This window comes from Thamnophis sirtalis, unplaced genomic scaffold (genome assembly GCF_051295495.1).
Source record: "Thamnophis sirtalis isolate CommonGarterSnake01/CBP01778 unplaced genomic scaffold, rThaSir2_p1.2 scaffold_3, whole genome shotgun sequence".
NCBI lineage: Eukaryota > Metazoa > Chordata > Lepidosauria > Squamata > Natricidae > Thamnophis > Thamnophis sirtalis.
Window position 1 is genome coordinate 36,149,218 of NW_028261383.1, and position 16,493 is coordinate 36,165,710.

A 16,493-nucleotide genomic window follows, 5' to 3' on the forward strand; every position below is an offset into this window, starting at 1 on the left:
TAGTCATGCCGGCCACATGACCACTGAGACATCTTCAGGCAGCGCTGGCTCCTCGGCTTTGAAACGGAGATGAGCACCGCCCCCTAGTGTCGGGATTGACTAGCAGATATGTGTGAGAGGAACCTTTGCCTTTACCTAAAGTTAGAGAGCTGGAAAGAGCAATTTCCAGACGTCCGTCAAATGGCAGTCTGCCATCTTCTTAAATAATCAGTCCCCTTGTTGATCCATCTTGCATGCAGTACCAAGGGCTGGGCAGTGGAAGTCGTTCTTGAAGAGATGAATGGTGAGCCACATTCATTGGGTTTGGTGGGAGTGGCTGACAGATCCCAGCATCAGAGCCTTTCCAAAATGAAGGAAGCCCTTGTTTGACTACAGGTAGTGCTTGACTTACAACAGTTTGTTTAGTGACCGTTCAAAGTTAGAAAGGCACCGAAAAAAGTGACTTATGATCGTTTTTCACACTTATGACTGTTGCAGCCTCCTCATGGTCACGTGATCAAAATCCAGCCGCTTGGCAACTGGCATGTGTTTATGACGGTTGCGGTGTCTCGGGGTCTGACAAGCAAAATCAATGGGGAAACAAAGACTACCTGTGGCAGGAAAGGTCGTAAAATGCGAGAAAACTCAACATCTGTCTCGCTTAGCAACAGAAATTATGGGCTCAATTGTGGTCATAAGTCGAGGATTACCTGCATATGGCATTTGACCTCTCTTTTATTTGTCTTATTATTATTTTTTTGCCTCTAGATTTTCTTTTTCTGCTTCGATTTTCTGAAGCACATAACCTCTGAGGAGTTTTCTGCCGCTAAGCAGCTGAGGTAAGAGGTTGTGTTTTGCAACTGCCACCCTCAGAGGTAGGCAAGAAGAACTCAGAATGTTATTATTGTGCACGTTTCCTTTCTGCTGGAAGATAGGAACCCTGGTGTCCTGGCCCAGTTCATTTTAATTGATTTTGCATTCAGAAACCCGCACAAATGGGGCCATACCATTTGGTCTAGAGCTATTTCTAGAAGCCCTACATTGGGGGTAGGGGGGTGGGGAGCATGACTTGAGTTCAGTTAATCCATCGTCTGAGTTTAGCATAGCAATCCCTTTTCAATGACACTGCCTGCCGTCAGGCAATCTGATCTCGAAGCTGAAGAATTACTCATATGGATCCCACCAAGGGCCTATTTAATTCAGGATTCCAACTTCCACATAGCTCATAAGCAAGATAGCCTCTCGTTTCCAGAACCCAGTCCCTTGACCCCTGAGGTTCTATCTTGAGCTGGTATGGGTTTTTATGCTATTGGCCTACAGTGCAAGAGGAGATACACATTTTTAGACCATTCATGCCATAATCCCCAACTAGCACAGTCCTTGCTTGGAGGCGGTGGGAGTTATAGTTGAAGGTGTTTCAAAATAGTAGGTTGTGTGCCCCAGTTTGGTCTAGTGGTTTAGCAGCAGGCTAGAAACCAGGATACTGCAAATTCTAGTCCCACCTTAGGCAGCTTGGTGAGCTTGGGCCACTCGTTCTCTTTCAGTCCTACTTACCTCACAGGGTTGTTGTTGGGGGAAATAGGAGGAGAAAGAATTATTAGTATATCTGCTGCTCTAAGTTATTTATAAAAATACTAAAGGCAGGATTCATTAAAAAATCTAAAAAATGTTAGCAGTTTCAGGAGATGACTTGGTCTTTGGGATGAAAGTTCTCTCATTATGTAATGGTATGTGAGAATGACCTTGGGAGATGAGAAAGTGCCGCAGCTAGCAAGATGATTACCATATTTTTCGGCATATAAGATGCACCTAGATTTCAAAGAGGAAAACAAGAAAAAAGCATTGTTTTTGGCCTCTGCATGTCCAGTTTTTGCCCTTCCTGGCCCACAGGAGTACTGTGCAGGTCTCCTAAATGGGCCCGTTGTTGACCTCCCAAACCCTCCATGATCCCACTTTTGTCCTCCCCAGCCCCCAGGAATACTCTGCAGACCTCCCAAACCCTTCACGCAGCCTGTTTTAGCCAAAAACGAGCCCGTTTTTGGTGGAAACAGGATGTCTGGAGGGGAGGGGTTTCAGAAGGCCAAAAAACAGGGCCGTATTCGGTCTATAAGACACAGAGACATTTCCACCCACTTTTGAGGCAGGCGGGGGAGTGCATCTTATAGTCCCAAAAATATGGTATATAAAAGACAGCTTGGCCAGGATTGTGAGGGTGGCAAAAGTCTCAGAAAGGACCTGCTTAGTTTCTTAGGCTGTAAAGGAGATGGGGCAGAGATATACTTACAGATTTGCAAGATTCTGTTAATGTAACCTAACAGTAAAGTAAGGATTAGTTCATCTGGGTGTGTTTCCTGTCTGGGTTACCTCTCAAGATTGAAAGCCATCATGCCAGTCTCAAAGTATATTTCTCCCCATCACCTTTAATGCCCAAGAAAGTCGGGTGGGTCCTTAGAATTTTCCTATCCTCACATTCCTCTGTGGGCCAAGCTGCTTTTTATACCTCAGTTTCCCTGGCTGTAGCACTCCCCACCACTGTCTTCCAAGGTCATCCCCCACACACACATATTACACATTGACTCTGGTCTCTTTAAAATTTGAAGAACCCATCGCTCATATGCCCTCGCTTCCCTTCTTTTGGTGCTTGTTAACAGCCAAATCTTGTACTTAATCAAAATAGGAAGAACATTGTTGCTTCAATCTGCAGTTGATTAAGTTCAAGTGGGGTTAGGTAATTTGTGGTTCAGTGTCTTCTGCAAATCCAGTCTTGTTTTAATGCATTGGGCAAACTGGCCCATCCTATTATTAAACCATAACGTGGTTGCTTGCTTGCTTGTTTGTTAGGATAGAACACAGAAACCAAGATTTGGCATGTTGTGTAAACCCATCCATGAAATTACTTGCATGATGGAGATAAGGTTGGTTCAGAAGATCATGTGACTGCGACTATTCTAAGCTGGATTTGTTCTGCTATTTCAGGGTCTGGATCTGGTGTGTTCTTGGTGCTTTCTGAGTTTGGTTGTTTTTGATGAAGCAAACGCTTCATTACTCAGCTAACTAACAACATCAATGCAACATTCATTACCCAGCAAAAAAATCCCATCTTCCTCACACTGATGTTATTTAGCTGAGTAATAAAAAAAAACATCTGTAAGATATAAAGCAAGTGCTGAGAACCCTAAGAACCCATCGGTTCAACCCTGCACTATATATGTTCTCTGCTATAGAATGTGGAGCCGTTTGAGTGTACCCTTCCCATTTCCTGACCTCTTTTCTTTCTGTCCCAGAAGGAAGAGTCTGCCACCTGGATTCACTCTGGAAGAAATCTGTATGCTAAGTGAGTTTCTCTTTTCTATTTTTACACAAGGTCCTTAATCTGAGCTAGGACTCTCATTTTTCTCAGGCTTTTGAGATGGTAACTCTTGATTCTTCGGAAGGATTTAGGATTTAAGCCATGAAGGACACATGGGGTTGGTAAAGTCAGCTGAGCACATTTTGGTCCATCAAAATCTAGAGAAGGTGGCCGCTAGCAGAGAGTACAGAATATAAAGATAAAAAGCAGAACATAACACACAATGTCCCAATAAGGAAAGCACCTCTCTGGGTTCCACCACAAAACCGCGTTCGACTAAAGGGCGCTCGACGAAACCGCGTAGCTGACATCACAGCGCGACAACAGTGCGGAGAAAAAAGCATGCTGTAAACGCTAAACCTAAAATTAACCCCTAAACCTAAACCTAACCCCTCTAAACCTAAACCTAACCCTAAACCTAACCCTTAACCTAACCCTAAACCTAACCCTTAACCTAACGCTAAACCTAATCCTAATGCTAAACCTAACCCTAAACCTAAACCTAAACCTAACCCTTACCTTAACTTGAATCGGCTTGCTTTCAAAGCGCTATTTAAAGCGCCCTTCTTTCTCCGCGCTCGCTGTTGTCGGCCTGTTGATGATGTCAGCGATGCGGTTTAATCGGGCGCACTTTAGTCGAGCGCGGTTTTGTCGTGCCACGCCTCTTTGATGTCCCCACAGACCTCTCCTTCCTTCCTGTGTCCTTCCAGATGTTCTGTTCCTCCCAACAGCAGGTCTTCTGTCACCTCTGAGCATACTCAGCCTGAAGTGTGCTCTATGGGACATAGTTTTGTGGAGGCTTCCACTGTTGATCCTCCTGTACATGGATGTGCGATTCTGACTAGATAATACTGATACATTTCTCTGAACATCAGAAAATGCCAGAAAGATAACACAGTTGCATTTTCAATAGGGATTTCAATGATGGTCTTGTTTCAATGGAGGGTCATGTTTATGCCTTGAAGGATTAACGGGTTTGTTGATTCTCTGAGGAATAGTGAGCTTTTAAATCCCCAGTCTCTTATTACTTTGTCTGGAAGGTGTTACGTTGCTACTAAATGTGACAAACACTCAGTTTGAGTTCCCAAAGACTACCGTCATTCATCACATACACCATTGTCCCATATCCGTCCCTTTGGAGACCTGTGAAGATAATGACTCTGGAAAACTGCAAGATGACTTCCAATGAGAGGGGAATGAGATAATGAACAGCGGGGGGGGGGGGGGATTCTAAATCTTTTCCTACCGGTTCTATGAGAGTGCACACAGCACTCAAAAACCGCCCTTGGTTTCGGTGCTGTTGAACTTAGCTGTTGCTTAGCTCAGCTGAGCCATGGCAATCCGCTCTGCCGTGTGAATCAGCTGAGCTAAAAAAACAAGGGAATATAGGGCAGGGAACGATGGGACGGGAGGGCGGGGCCAACCAGAGATCATATTTGCCGGTTTTCCAAACTACTCAAAAGTTTCCACTACCAGTTCGCCAAAACCGGTCTGAACTGGCTGAATACCACCTTTGATAATGAGTCAGTGTGCCTTCCATTATCTCAGAAAAAGTGATACAAAATAAGAACAATAATGTCAGTGTGCCTCTTCTGTCCAAAATGTATTTCTTGAACAGTTTTTGTTGTGCAGGACGGAGACTTATGGCTGCCTTCTGGCCACTAGCTTTCTCTGCTTCTATTTCTGGCCGTCTCTGGAAGGGGGAGAGGATGGGCAAGAGGCAGAAGGCTGCATAGATTCTTCCCAGCCACCCACCTTGGTCTCGCCATCTCCAGCCAGCACCAGTTGGCAAATCGTGTCCACCGAACATGACATGATCCCTTTTCTGGAGAAGACTTGTGCTCAGTTCCGCAGATGGCACTGCTCAATTTTGAAACACATCACTTAGCTGTCATCTTGACTATCTCCCAACCAGCAATTAAAATAAATAGCGTAGGAGTCCTTTTAATTCTGCTTGCTTTCTTTAACCACTTCTAAAAAAGAGTCTATTTCTGGACAATCCAAATTTAGGATATTGTATATTCTGGCAAGAAAAGCCAATTTCTATACACACAAAATAGCCATAACTTGGTCATGAATATTCTATTTGATACAGGGACACAAGTTATGCAAAACACATTCATTTTCATTTATGCTGTTGAAATCTTACATCTACCTTTCCTCCTCCTCCCTTACCAACCCCCCCCCCCCACAACTCTGATTTTTTTAGGGCAATTGACCACCCAGTCTTCAAGATTGCCTCTGAAGTTTAAATCCGGGTTTGTTTTCCTTTTTAAAAAAATATACAATGGAGGATTACATTTTTGTACTGACATGTACAGTCATATGGGATGCGGTGGTTCAGTGGCTAAGATGCTAAGCTTGTCAATCAGAAAGGTTGACAGTTCAGCAGTTCGAATCTCTAGTGTTGCGTAATGGAGTGAGCTCCCATTACTTGTCCCAGCTTCTGCCAACCTAGCAGTTCAAAAGCATGTAAAAATGCAAGTAGAAAAAATAGGAACCACCTTTGGTGGGAAGGTACCAGCGTTCCATGCGCCTTGGGCGTTTAGTCATGTCGGCCACATGAGCACGGAGACATCTTTGGACAGCACTGGCTCTTCGGCTTTGAAATGGAGATGAGCACTGCGCCCTAGAGTTGGAAACAACTAGCACATATGTGCGAGGAGAACCTCTACCTTTACCTTATGTACTTTCATGTGAAATCTAGTGAAATAACTATTGTATAGAGGGGATAGAACAGGGGGCTTCTGGTTAGACCCTTTGTGGAACCTTTGTGAATTGTCTGTAAGTGAAGACAGACAATTATAGATGTACTGTGTGCAAAAACAATACACTTAACACTCAGTGTCTAGTGTAAGACTATACAGGTATTTCTTGCTTAACAATCATTTGTTCAGTGACCCCTCCAAGTTATGATAGTGTTGAATGAGTGGGATTTAACAACTGCTTGTTTTTGATTTAGCAGGTTGTATGATTCCAGCAAGTTTCATTTTATTCCAGTAAACATCCTTAAACAACACATGATTTACTGTGATCTTGTAAAAGAATTATTTTGCTGCTGGTACCATTGAGAAAAATTAGAGCCAGAATATCTTGGTGAGCTATTTCCAGATATCCACCTGCAGAAACTGAACCATCTCTAGTCTGCAATAGGAGCAGTTTCTGTCTGTGTTCTATGAATTCATGCTCGGCTTTTTCTCTTTGGAAATGTGTTAATGAGGATCTTAAGACAGGAGTTGGCAAACTTAAACACTCAAAGAGCCATTTGGACCTGTTTCCCACAGAAAAGAAAACATCGGGAGCCACAAAGGTTCTATCCAGAAGCCCCCTGTTCAATTCTGGAGCTGACCGGAAGTTCAGTTCCCCCACCATAGAGTCTTCTCCTAGTGGGGCGTACTTTTTTCTCTACCTGTCCTAACTGAAAGTCCTATCAATTGTGGAGAAAACTGGAAAACCCTTCCCTTGCCATAGAGTCTTCTCCTGGCGCACTGTGCTTCTCTCCCCCCCCCCCCCCCCCACTGGAAGCTCCTCTCAAAATTGTGGCGTCAACCGGTGACGGAGCTGCAGCAGAGGGAGGAAAGAGCCACATGTGGCTCCAGAGCCGCAGTTTGCTGACCCCTGCCTTAAGACATGATCATTCTCCATGATAGTATGGAGATCATATCAAGTCACTCCTAATCTGGATATATTTTCTTGTTACAGAGCAGAGGGACCGGGGCAGCACCACCAGTCTGAGCAGTGACTTTTCTCTTATGATGGAGAATTCACCTGGAGCTGCAGGGAGTTTCACTTACGACGCTGTGGAGTTGATGCTAACAGGACCTCAAGCTTCTTGGTCAGCACCCATATACAAACTTTCTACTGTAGGAAATCTGCATGCCCTGAAGATGAATGGCTCTATACATTGACCAGGAAAGCAGAATGACGAACAACTGGGGAATTTTTCAGCAACCTAATTTAGCAAAGGGAGGTGGAAAGAGAGAATACCTTCAGCTGCTTCCCCCGCGTGGGTGTGGCTGCTAAATAATAACATTGTACAAATTTCTACGTTATTACATATCTTTATAATGATCACTTTTCATTATGCATAGGTGAATTATTAATTTAGTGGCATGAGCTCTTGGTGGTGCAGTGGTTAGGGTTTTGCAGTGTTGCAGGTTAACTCTGCCCATAGTCTGGAGTTTGATCCTGACGGGGCTCGAGGTTGACTCCGCCTTCCATCCTTCTTAGGTCAGTAAAAGAGGACCCAGATTACTGGGGGCAACTACATGCTGAAACTGAAGTGTTCAGAGTGCTGTAAATACTATGGGGCAGTATATGAGCCTAAATGCTATGGTTAAGTTGTTCCCACATAGTGGGCAGGCCAGGTACAACTCCCAAGCATCTCTTCTTACAGTCTCTGATCCAGGCATAATGGATGAAAATTTCTAGCATGGTTTTGTGCTACTTTGTGAGAGCAAGTTGGTGAAATAATCTTTCAAAACCATCTTCAGGCTCTGCTCCTTTGCATCATTGCTTTGTTTATTGTGCCCCGTGGGCTCTTCCAAAATATTAGGCATGGCTGTCGGACACCAAAAGAAAGCCCGTTCACAATCTAGTCGATCATTCAGTGCTCCGAGGCACCCTTCGGTTTTCACCAAGGAGGTTGCTGTTTTGTATGATCACAAACCTTCCTTCGAGGCTGAGGAGACCTTTGAGTCTGAAATTGTTCTCCTGAACTCCCCCGCCACCTCCAAGTTCATTTGATTAGTCTTGCAATCAGGTCTGTGGCATGGCCAGGCAGAGACTCCTCACTGTCCTTGCAGAATGGATGCCAGTGAGGGTCGTCAGTGCTGAGGTTGAAGTTCTCACAGCCATGGTGAAGCACCTTCCCAACAGTTCTGTGCAGAAATATTTCTTCAATCTGCAAAAATTTTGGCTGGGCATAATACATAGCAGAAGTCACCAACAGGTGGTCCATGAGAAAATGTTGGTGGTTCGCAGCGCACCCAGGTGGAGGAGCTGCTCCAGGATGACCAATGGGCCTGTCCTGTGACTAGAGCTCTGAAATATGGCCAGGCAGTTCGTGGTGGGGCTGGAAATCTCCGCCATAGAGGGAGGTACATGAAACTTGCAACTTTGCAGGAGGTGCAGCGTTCAAGGAGTTGCGCAGCGCTCGCCGGCCGGAATGAGGTAATGGTGCTGTTGTGGCAAGGAAGAGGGTGGCGGCACAGGCGGGTTGAAGCAACGAATGTCAGCAAGAGAGAGAGATAAAGAGATGAAAGAGAGAGAGGAGAGATACTGGTGTTTTGTTTTCTGTGGGTAACAGTTCCAAATGACTCTGAGTGTTTAAGGTTGTAGAAACAGGTGGCCGAGCTAAGTGCCTGAAGGACCCCATCCTGTCACTGGAAGTCCAGGCACTTCAGCCAGCAGCGCACTGGAGTCATATTAGTGGTCCCCAGGATTTGAAATTAGGAATTTAGTGGTCCCTGAAGTCCAAAAAGTTAGTGACCCCGATATACAGCACAATGTTGCATAGTATACCTGGCTGAAATATGTATTTGCCAGTCCATTTGGGTTCTCTCCCCCCCCCCCCCCAACAAATCTTTGGCTTGACTTTGGAGACCTAGAGAGGATCCGAGGAGCTTGCTAGTCCTCTCCCACATGATAGGCAGGAGCAGAGAGGCTGGGGATTCCAGAGCCTTGCCTGCAGGCTTTCCCTGTTCCGTTTAATTTTTCTTTCTTCTCCCCAAGCATGTGTGCTAATGATATTTTACCGTGCAATTATTCTGAGCTAAATCTGGGCTGCGCTGAGAAGCCAGTGAAAGTCCTCTGGGTAAACCGTAAATTCTCAGCTTGCTGTTGTCACGCTTTGCCTCTTGAAGCACATAAAGTATGTGTCTGTGGGGGAGAAATCTAAATCTGCTCCTGGCAGGGGCATTCTAGAAAGGGCTGCCCTTGTCTGTCCTGTACCCTATAGATGCTATATGCACATAGAAGTAAGAGCTGTTGATAAAAACTGAACCAACAGGAAGACAGGCAAACCGCTCAAAGCTGAATGTGGTTGTTTTGTGGTGGACTGCAGGACTGAGCAAAAGAATAGGACAGAATTAGAATAGAATAGAATAGAATTCTTCATTGACCAAGTGTGATTGGACACACAAGGAATTTGTCTTTGGTGCATATGCTCTCAGTGTACATAAAGAAAAAAAATCATTCATCAAGAATCATAAGATACAACACTTAGTGATAGTCATAGGTTACTAATAAGCAATGAAATCATACTAGGAAACAAATAAAACAATATAAATTGTAAAGATACAAGCAACATGGTTATAGTCATAAGTGGAAAGAGAGATAGGTACTTGGAAGGAAGAGAATAATAATAGTAATACACTTTAGTGGATGATTTGACAGTGTTGTGGGGATTAGGAATGGACATTCCATAACTGGGAGAACAAATGATTTTAACCAAAATACATAGTGAGATAAGCTTGTCTAAAGTGGCTGCTCTATTTTCATTATTTAAGCCTTTGAATCTTGGAGCACCTGGTTCAGATACACAGGTCAACACAGAAATCCTTATTTTAGATTGTCATTCAAATACTGTCTAAATTACTCTAGAGAGGATGTCTGTGATACTCTTCGGTGCCATGCCTTAATTTTTCCATGGGCTCCTTGTTTATTTTATCGTATTTCTAGTATAGGCACAGTGTCCAGTAAAGGAAGGATTTGCTGGCGAGGAGCTGAAATAAGAAGTCAGTTTCCTAAGAAACAAGTTTAAAATGTGACAAAGCTTAGGGATTATCATGAGATAGGCCTAAGGTTTAAAATCAATAAAAACATCAGAACCACTGAACTATATCTTTCAAAGATCCTGGAGCACCGGGGAACTGCCAGAGGACTGGAAAAGAGCTGATGTACTGTAGTTCCCATTCTTCAAAAAAGGGAAAAAAATAGATCCAACAGACCTGACCTCAATTCCAGGGAAGATTCTGGAAAAGATAATCAAGCAATAAATCAGCAAATATCTAGAAGCAAACAAAGTAATAACCAAAAGCCAACATGGGTTTGTCAAAAACAGTTAATGCCAGATTAATCTTATTGCGTTTTTTGACAAGTGACAAAATTAATGGACAAGAGGAATGCTGTTGATATTACTTGGACTTCAGTAAGGCACTTGATAAAGTAGACCATAACCAGCTAAAGTAGAAGAATGTGGGTTAGACAGCATCACCACCAGATGGATTCGTAACTGGCTGACCAACCACACTCAACATGTAGTCCTCAATGGAACTGCATCTACATGGAGGGAAGTATGCAGTGGAGTACCCCAAGGCTCTGTTTTAGGCCCAGTACTCTTCAACATCTTCATCAATGATTTGGACAAGGGGATAAATGGGGAACTCATCAAATTTGCAGATGATGCCAAGCTGGCAGGAATAGCCAACACTCCAGAAGATAGGCTTAAGATACAGAAGAATCTTGACAAACTTGAACATTGGGTGCTATCTAACAAAATGAAATTCAGTGATGAAAAAAGTAAAGTTTTGCATTTTGGCAAGAAAAACAAAATGCACAGGTACAGTATATGTGGCACCTTGCTTAATAGTAGTAACTGTGAGAGGGATCTTGCAATTCTAGTGGACAACCATTTAAATATGAGCCAGCAGTGTGCAACAGCTACCAAAAAGCCAACACAGTCTAGGCTGCTTAAACAGGGATAGAATCAAGATCACGTGAAGTGTTAATACCACTTTATAATGCCTTGGTAAGGCCACACTTGGAATACTGCATTCAGTTTTGGTCACCACAATGTAGAAAAGATGTGGAGACTCTAGAAAGAGTGCAGAGAAGAGCAACAAAGATGATTAGGGGACTGGAGACTAAAACATATGAAGAACGGTTGCAGGAACTGGGTATGTCTAGTTTAATGAAAAGAAGGATTAGGGGAGACATGATAGCAGTGTTCCAATATCTCAGGGGTTGCCACAGAGAAGAGGGAGTCAAACTATTCTCCAAAGCACCTGAGGGTAGAACAGGAAGCAATGGGTGGAAACTAATCAAGGAGGGAAGCAACTTAGAACTAAGGAGAAATTTCCTGACAGAACAATTAATCAGTGGAACAACTTGCCTCCAGAAGTTGTGAATGCTCCAACACTGGAAGTTTTTAAGAAGAGATTGGATAACCATTTGTCTCAAGTGGTGTAGGGTTTCCTGGCTAAGCAGGAGGTTGGACTAGAAGACCTCCAAGGTCCCTTCCAACTCTTATTCTATTCTATTCTATCCTTAATTAGTTGTGAATGCCCCAACACTGGAAATCTTTAAGAAGATGTTGGATAGCCATTTGTCTGGAACAGTATAGGGTTTCCTGCCTAGGCAGGGGGTTGGACTAGAAGACCTCCAAGGGGCCTTCCAACTCTGCTATTGTATTGTTTTGTATTGTATTAATTGTCAACCAAAAGGGCATTTTTGAATAGAATTATTTTTATTTTGTATATTTCCCCCCTTTAAAACAAGAGTGTTGGAATCAAATGCTTAAAACGAAAGCAGAACAGTTTTTTTGAGAGTGGAAACTAGCCAACTGAGGTAAAGGTCATAGTCCCCAATTCAAAATGAAGCTGTCAATTCACAGTGATTTAAGTACTTGTGCTGTCTATCTTGCATTGCGAGATGTCATGAAATTAGGGGGGGTGGGGGGAATGTCTTAAGGTTGGGCTCCAATGATGATGTCGACTTGAGTGAGGTGACAGAAACTGTTGGGAAGAAAAGGAAATCGCCTATATGCAAGGAGACCCATTTTAAAGAGATATTCTAGGTCTTTCCCCCTCAGTGTCCCTTCTAACCAGAACTCGGATGGATGCACAAATCGGAGACAGGCCCTGTTCAGTTTGAAACAGCCTTTTTCCATTTAATTGCATCTCATCTCTGGCGGCTTCCTTGCTTGCTTGAGTGCCGCTAGCTGAGCTACTAAGTACTTCATTAAATCTCAGCCTTGTACCTGCCAACTTGGGTGGGGAGGAGGGGGGGGAAAAGATTTTTGAAAGCTTGGGGCTGCTGTCATGTGTCAGAGAAAGAATGGCTGAGGGTTTTCCAAGGAAATCCTGGGGATTGAGGAGAGTCCTTATTAACATACACAGCCACGGGTAGTAAATAAGCCAGACTTCTGATCATTGCTTAGTGAGCAGCCGGGGATTCAGAGATGGATGGACAGAGAGCAGAGGAGAAAGGAAAGGCAAACAAGTGTGGATTTGGTAGGGAGTCTGTGGCAGGTTCAGATGAGCTGATGAGCGTCAACAGTTGAAAAGCCATAGCACTTCCTTGATTGCAAGTCTAGTGAAATTGTGTGTGGAACTGTGGAAGGATGTTGTGCCTCTGTGGAACGGATACAGCCCATTTCCAGGTTGGTCTAAGCCAGTGGTTCTCAACCTTCCCAATGCCGCGACCCTTTAATACAGTTCCTCATGTTGTGGTAACCCCCAATCATAAAATTGATGTCTCAGTTCCTAAGACCATTGAAAATATGTGTTTTCTGATGGTCTTAGGCGACCCCTGTGAAAGGGTCGTTCGACCCCCAAAGGGGTCCCGGCCCACAGATTGAGAACCACTGGTCTAAGCCAAGGGGTCTCCAACCTTAGCAACTTTAAGCCTGGTGGACTTCAGCTCCCAGAATTCTGGGAGTTGAAGTCCTGCAGGCTTAAAGGTGCCAAGGTTGGAGGCCGCTAGTCTAAGCCATATAAAGGATGTTCCCACAATTTCTGACTAACAGAATAACAGTTGCAAGGGATCTTTGTAGGTCATCTATTCCAACCCTCTGCCCAAGCAGGAGGCCCTACACCATTTCTGACAGATAGCAGTCCAGTCTCTTCTTGAAAGCTTTCAGGGATAAAGCTCCCATGACTTCTGAAGGCAACTTCTGTTCCATGGGTTGACTGTTCTCACTGTCAGAAAATTTCTTCTTATTTCCAGGTTGAATCTCTCCTTGATCACTTTCCATCCATTATTCCTTGTCTGGCCATCGGTTGCCTTGGAAAATAGTGCTACTGTAACTTCAGGCAGTGGTTCCCTTTTATCTGTCTCACATGCTAATGAATATCTAAACAGGTGTTTCTAAAAACACATACAGGTAGTCCTTGACTTACAAGAATTCACTTAGTGACCGTTCAAAGTTACAACGGCACCAAAACAAGTGACTTGCGTTCATAAGCTCACACCTGTGACCATTGCAGCATCCCCATGGTCTCATGTTTTACATTTGGATGCTTGACAACTTGACTCACCTTTATGACGGTTGCAGTATCCCAGGGTCAGGCGATATCCTTTTACAACCTCCTGACAGGCAAAGTCAACGGGGAAACCAGATTCACTTAACAACCGTGCTACCAATTTAACAGCTGGAGTGATTCACTTAACGAATGTGGCAAGAAAAGTCGTAAAATGGAGCAAACCTCACTTAGCAAATTTCTCACTGAGCAACAAAACATTTTGGGCTCAATTGTGGTAGTAAGTGGAGGACAACCTGTGTTGATTTATCAAATTTGTTCATGTACAGCACTGAGGAGTTTAAATCATGAAAGTGACAAATTACAGAAGAGGCCATGCAATTGACGAACTTGAACTATCTAATAAAATGAAATTCAGTGGTGAAAAGAATAAGGTTCTACATTTAGGCAAGAAAAACAAATGCACAGATACAGAATAGGTGGTACCTTGCTCAATAGTAGTAACTGTGAAAGGGATCTTGGAGTCCCACTGGACAACCATTTAAATATGAGCCAGCAGTGTGCAGCAGCTGCCAAAAACCAACAACACAGTTCTTGGTTACACAAACAAAGGGATAGAATCAAGATCACGTGAAGTGTTAATACCACTTTATAATGCCTTAGTAAGGTCACACTTGGAATACTGCATTCAGTTTTGGTCGCCACGATGTAGAAAAGATGTGGAGACTCTAGAAAGAGTGCAGAGAAGAGCAACAAAGATGATTAGGGGACTGGAGGCTAAAACATGAAGAACAGTTGCAGGAACTGGGTATGTCTAGTTTAATAGAAAGAAGGACTAGGGGAGACATGATAGCAGTGTTCCAATATCTCAGGGGTTGCCACAAAGAAGAGGGAGTCAAGCTATTCTCCCAAGCACCTGAGGGCAAAACAGGAAGCAATGGGTGGAAACTAATCAAGGAGAGAAGCAACTTAGAACTGAGGAGGAATTTCCTGACAGAACAATTAATCAGTGGAACAGCTTGCTTCTAGAAGTTGTGAATGCCCCAACACTGGAAGTCTTTAAGAAGATGTTGGATAGCCATTTGTCTGAAATAGTATAAGGTTTCCTGTCTAGACAGGAGGTTGGACTAGAAGACCTCCAAGGTCCCTTCCAACTCTGCTATTGTATTGTATTGTATGCAGAGGGTATGGAGATGTTTCTTGTGGATATTCAGGAAACTCAACTCTGTCAAGAACTGGGTTAGTGAATCAACTTGCAAAACTTGCTAGACTTCACCAAGAAGTATGAACTATGAATTCCAATAATGGAAGAAGCTAGTTATCTTGGGAGCCTATTCAGTGTGCAAGTGTTTGAAGACCTGTGCAGGTCTCTTAAAGCATTGGTGGAGCATCAAAGTAATACTGTGAATGATGAAGTCTGCTGTTGCCCCATTTGTGTGAGGTGACTTAGAGAAATAATTATCTGAGACTTGACTTTCCCATTTATAATATGGAGGCTGTCCCGATATGAAACCTCTGGATATTGAACAAAAGGATGGTAGGAATACATAAAGATGTCGGACATCTTTATTTTGGAGGCTATTCTGACTATGAATAGTTTTTAAATTCCTAATTGTGATTTGTACGTTAAGATCCTCCTTTGAGTTTTTCTATTGCTGGCAGACCTTAATTATGTTGGCTGCCTGTTTTTCTATGCTGCCTGTTTAAAACAGGTTAGTAACTTTAACTTCATTGCTTCTAGTCTATTACTAAATGTCAAGAAAAAATTCCCTTAACACAGAGTCATTTGGAAATAATTCCAAAGTCCGGAGGAATAGCAACAGCAATAGCACTTAGAGTTATATACTGCTTCACAGTGCTTTTATAGCCCTCTCTAAAAGGTTTATAGAGTCAGCCAATTGCCCCCCAACATCTGGGTCCTCATTTTACCCACCTGGGAAGGGTGGAAGGCTGAGTCAACCTTGAGCGTGGTGAGGTTCGAACTGCCAAACTGCTGGCAGCTGGTGATCAGAAGTAGCCTGCAGTACTGCACCCTAACCACTGCACCACAACGGCTCTTAACTTTATACGTTTATCAAATGTATAAGGCATGCCTAGGAACTCCACTGGTATAAAGGCTGAGTAAAAAATCCCCCAATGGATCAGACATCAAATAAATAATGTTATGCCTTCGCAGGAGGAAAAACTGTGCATCGTCCCCTCAGGCTGTCCTGTGGAATCGGACGCAGCAACCTGAAGACAGGCTGCCCGTCCAGGGCACGCTTGACGCAAGATCCTCCAGCTCCTCTTCTTCCAATCATTCGGAGAACTTCTCGAGACTAGGCAGCAGTCCCCTCGAAGTCCCTAAGACCAGGTGAGAGGCCGTTCGTTCCTGTCAGCTTCTTGGGAAGGGGGGGGACGGGGCTCGGGCGTTGCTAGCAAGCATAGGTTTGAGCAGGGCTCCTCCTGGGAACAGAGGAAATCCCTGATCCCTATTGGGGAAACATTTTTTTTTCTGTGTTTGGAGGAAGCCTGGTCAGGCAGACGCATGCAAGCGGTTGCTGAGAATCTTCTGGAAGCGTCTCCAATAACTTCCTAGAAAAAAGCAGCATGAGCTTTTTTGCCTCCTGCAGTAGAATAATATTTACAGCAGCAATTTAGTGCTTTTCAGCTACACCTGGCTTCTGCCACCTGAGAGGCTTGTTTTTGCTGCCATAAATAGGGACTTGGCTGACACAGGGAAAGTGGAGATAAGGCTCTAAATTTAATGGTTGGCATCCAGAGTCTGGAGGTTTAGAGAGTTGTCACCATATCGGAGGAACAAAGAGCCGTAATGAACTGAATTTGGGACAGCTAGAAGATTCAGCTCAGTTCTTTTCCGGTTCCGATGATTTCATGTCTGCAATTTATAGGCTTGTGCCCATGGCTTTCTGGTTGAAAAAAATATAGTCATCATGATGAAACAACACTGAGTTTTTTAGGAT

General features: G+C 43.8%; 1 protein-coding gene across 3 annotated transcripts in view; it reads left to right on the plus strand.

Annotated features, from left to right (window-relative positions):
* The window catches only part of MTMR14 (myotubularin related protein 14), a 112,733-nt gene that overhangs the window by 44,951 nt on the left and 51,289 nt on the right, over positions 1-16,493 (plus strand). For 2 of the 3 annotated variants that reach the window (XM_087708671.1, XM_087708673.1), the window contains exons 14-17: positions 748-818; positions 3,264-3,313; positions 7,031-7,163; positions 15,707-15,883. In XM_087708671.1, coding sequence (XP_087564797.1) covers positions 748-818; positions 3,264-3,313; positions 7,031-7,163; positions 15,707-15,883 — 431 coding nt within the window. The remainder of the gene's footprint in view (positions 1-747; positions 819-3,263; positions 3,314-7,030; positions 7,164-15,706; positions 15,884-16,493) is intronic. The other variant, XM_087708672.1, reaches the window with a different exon arrangement.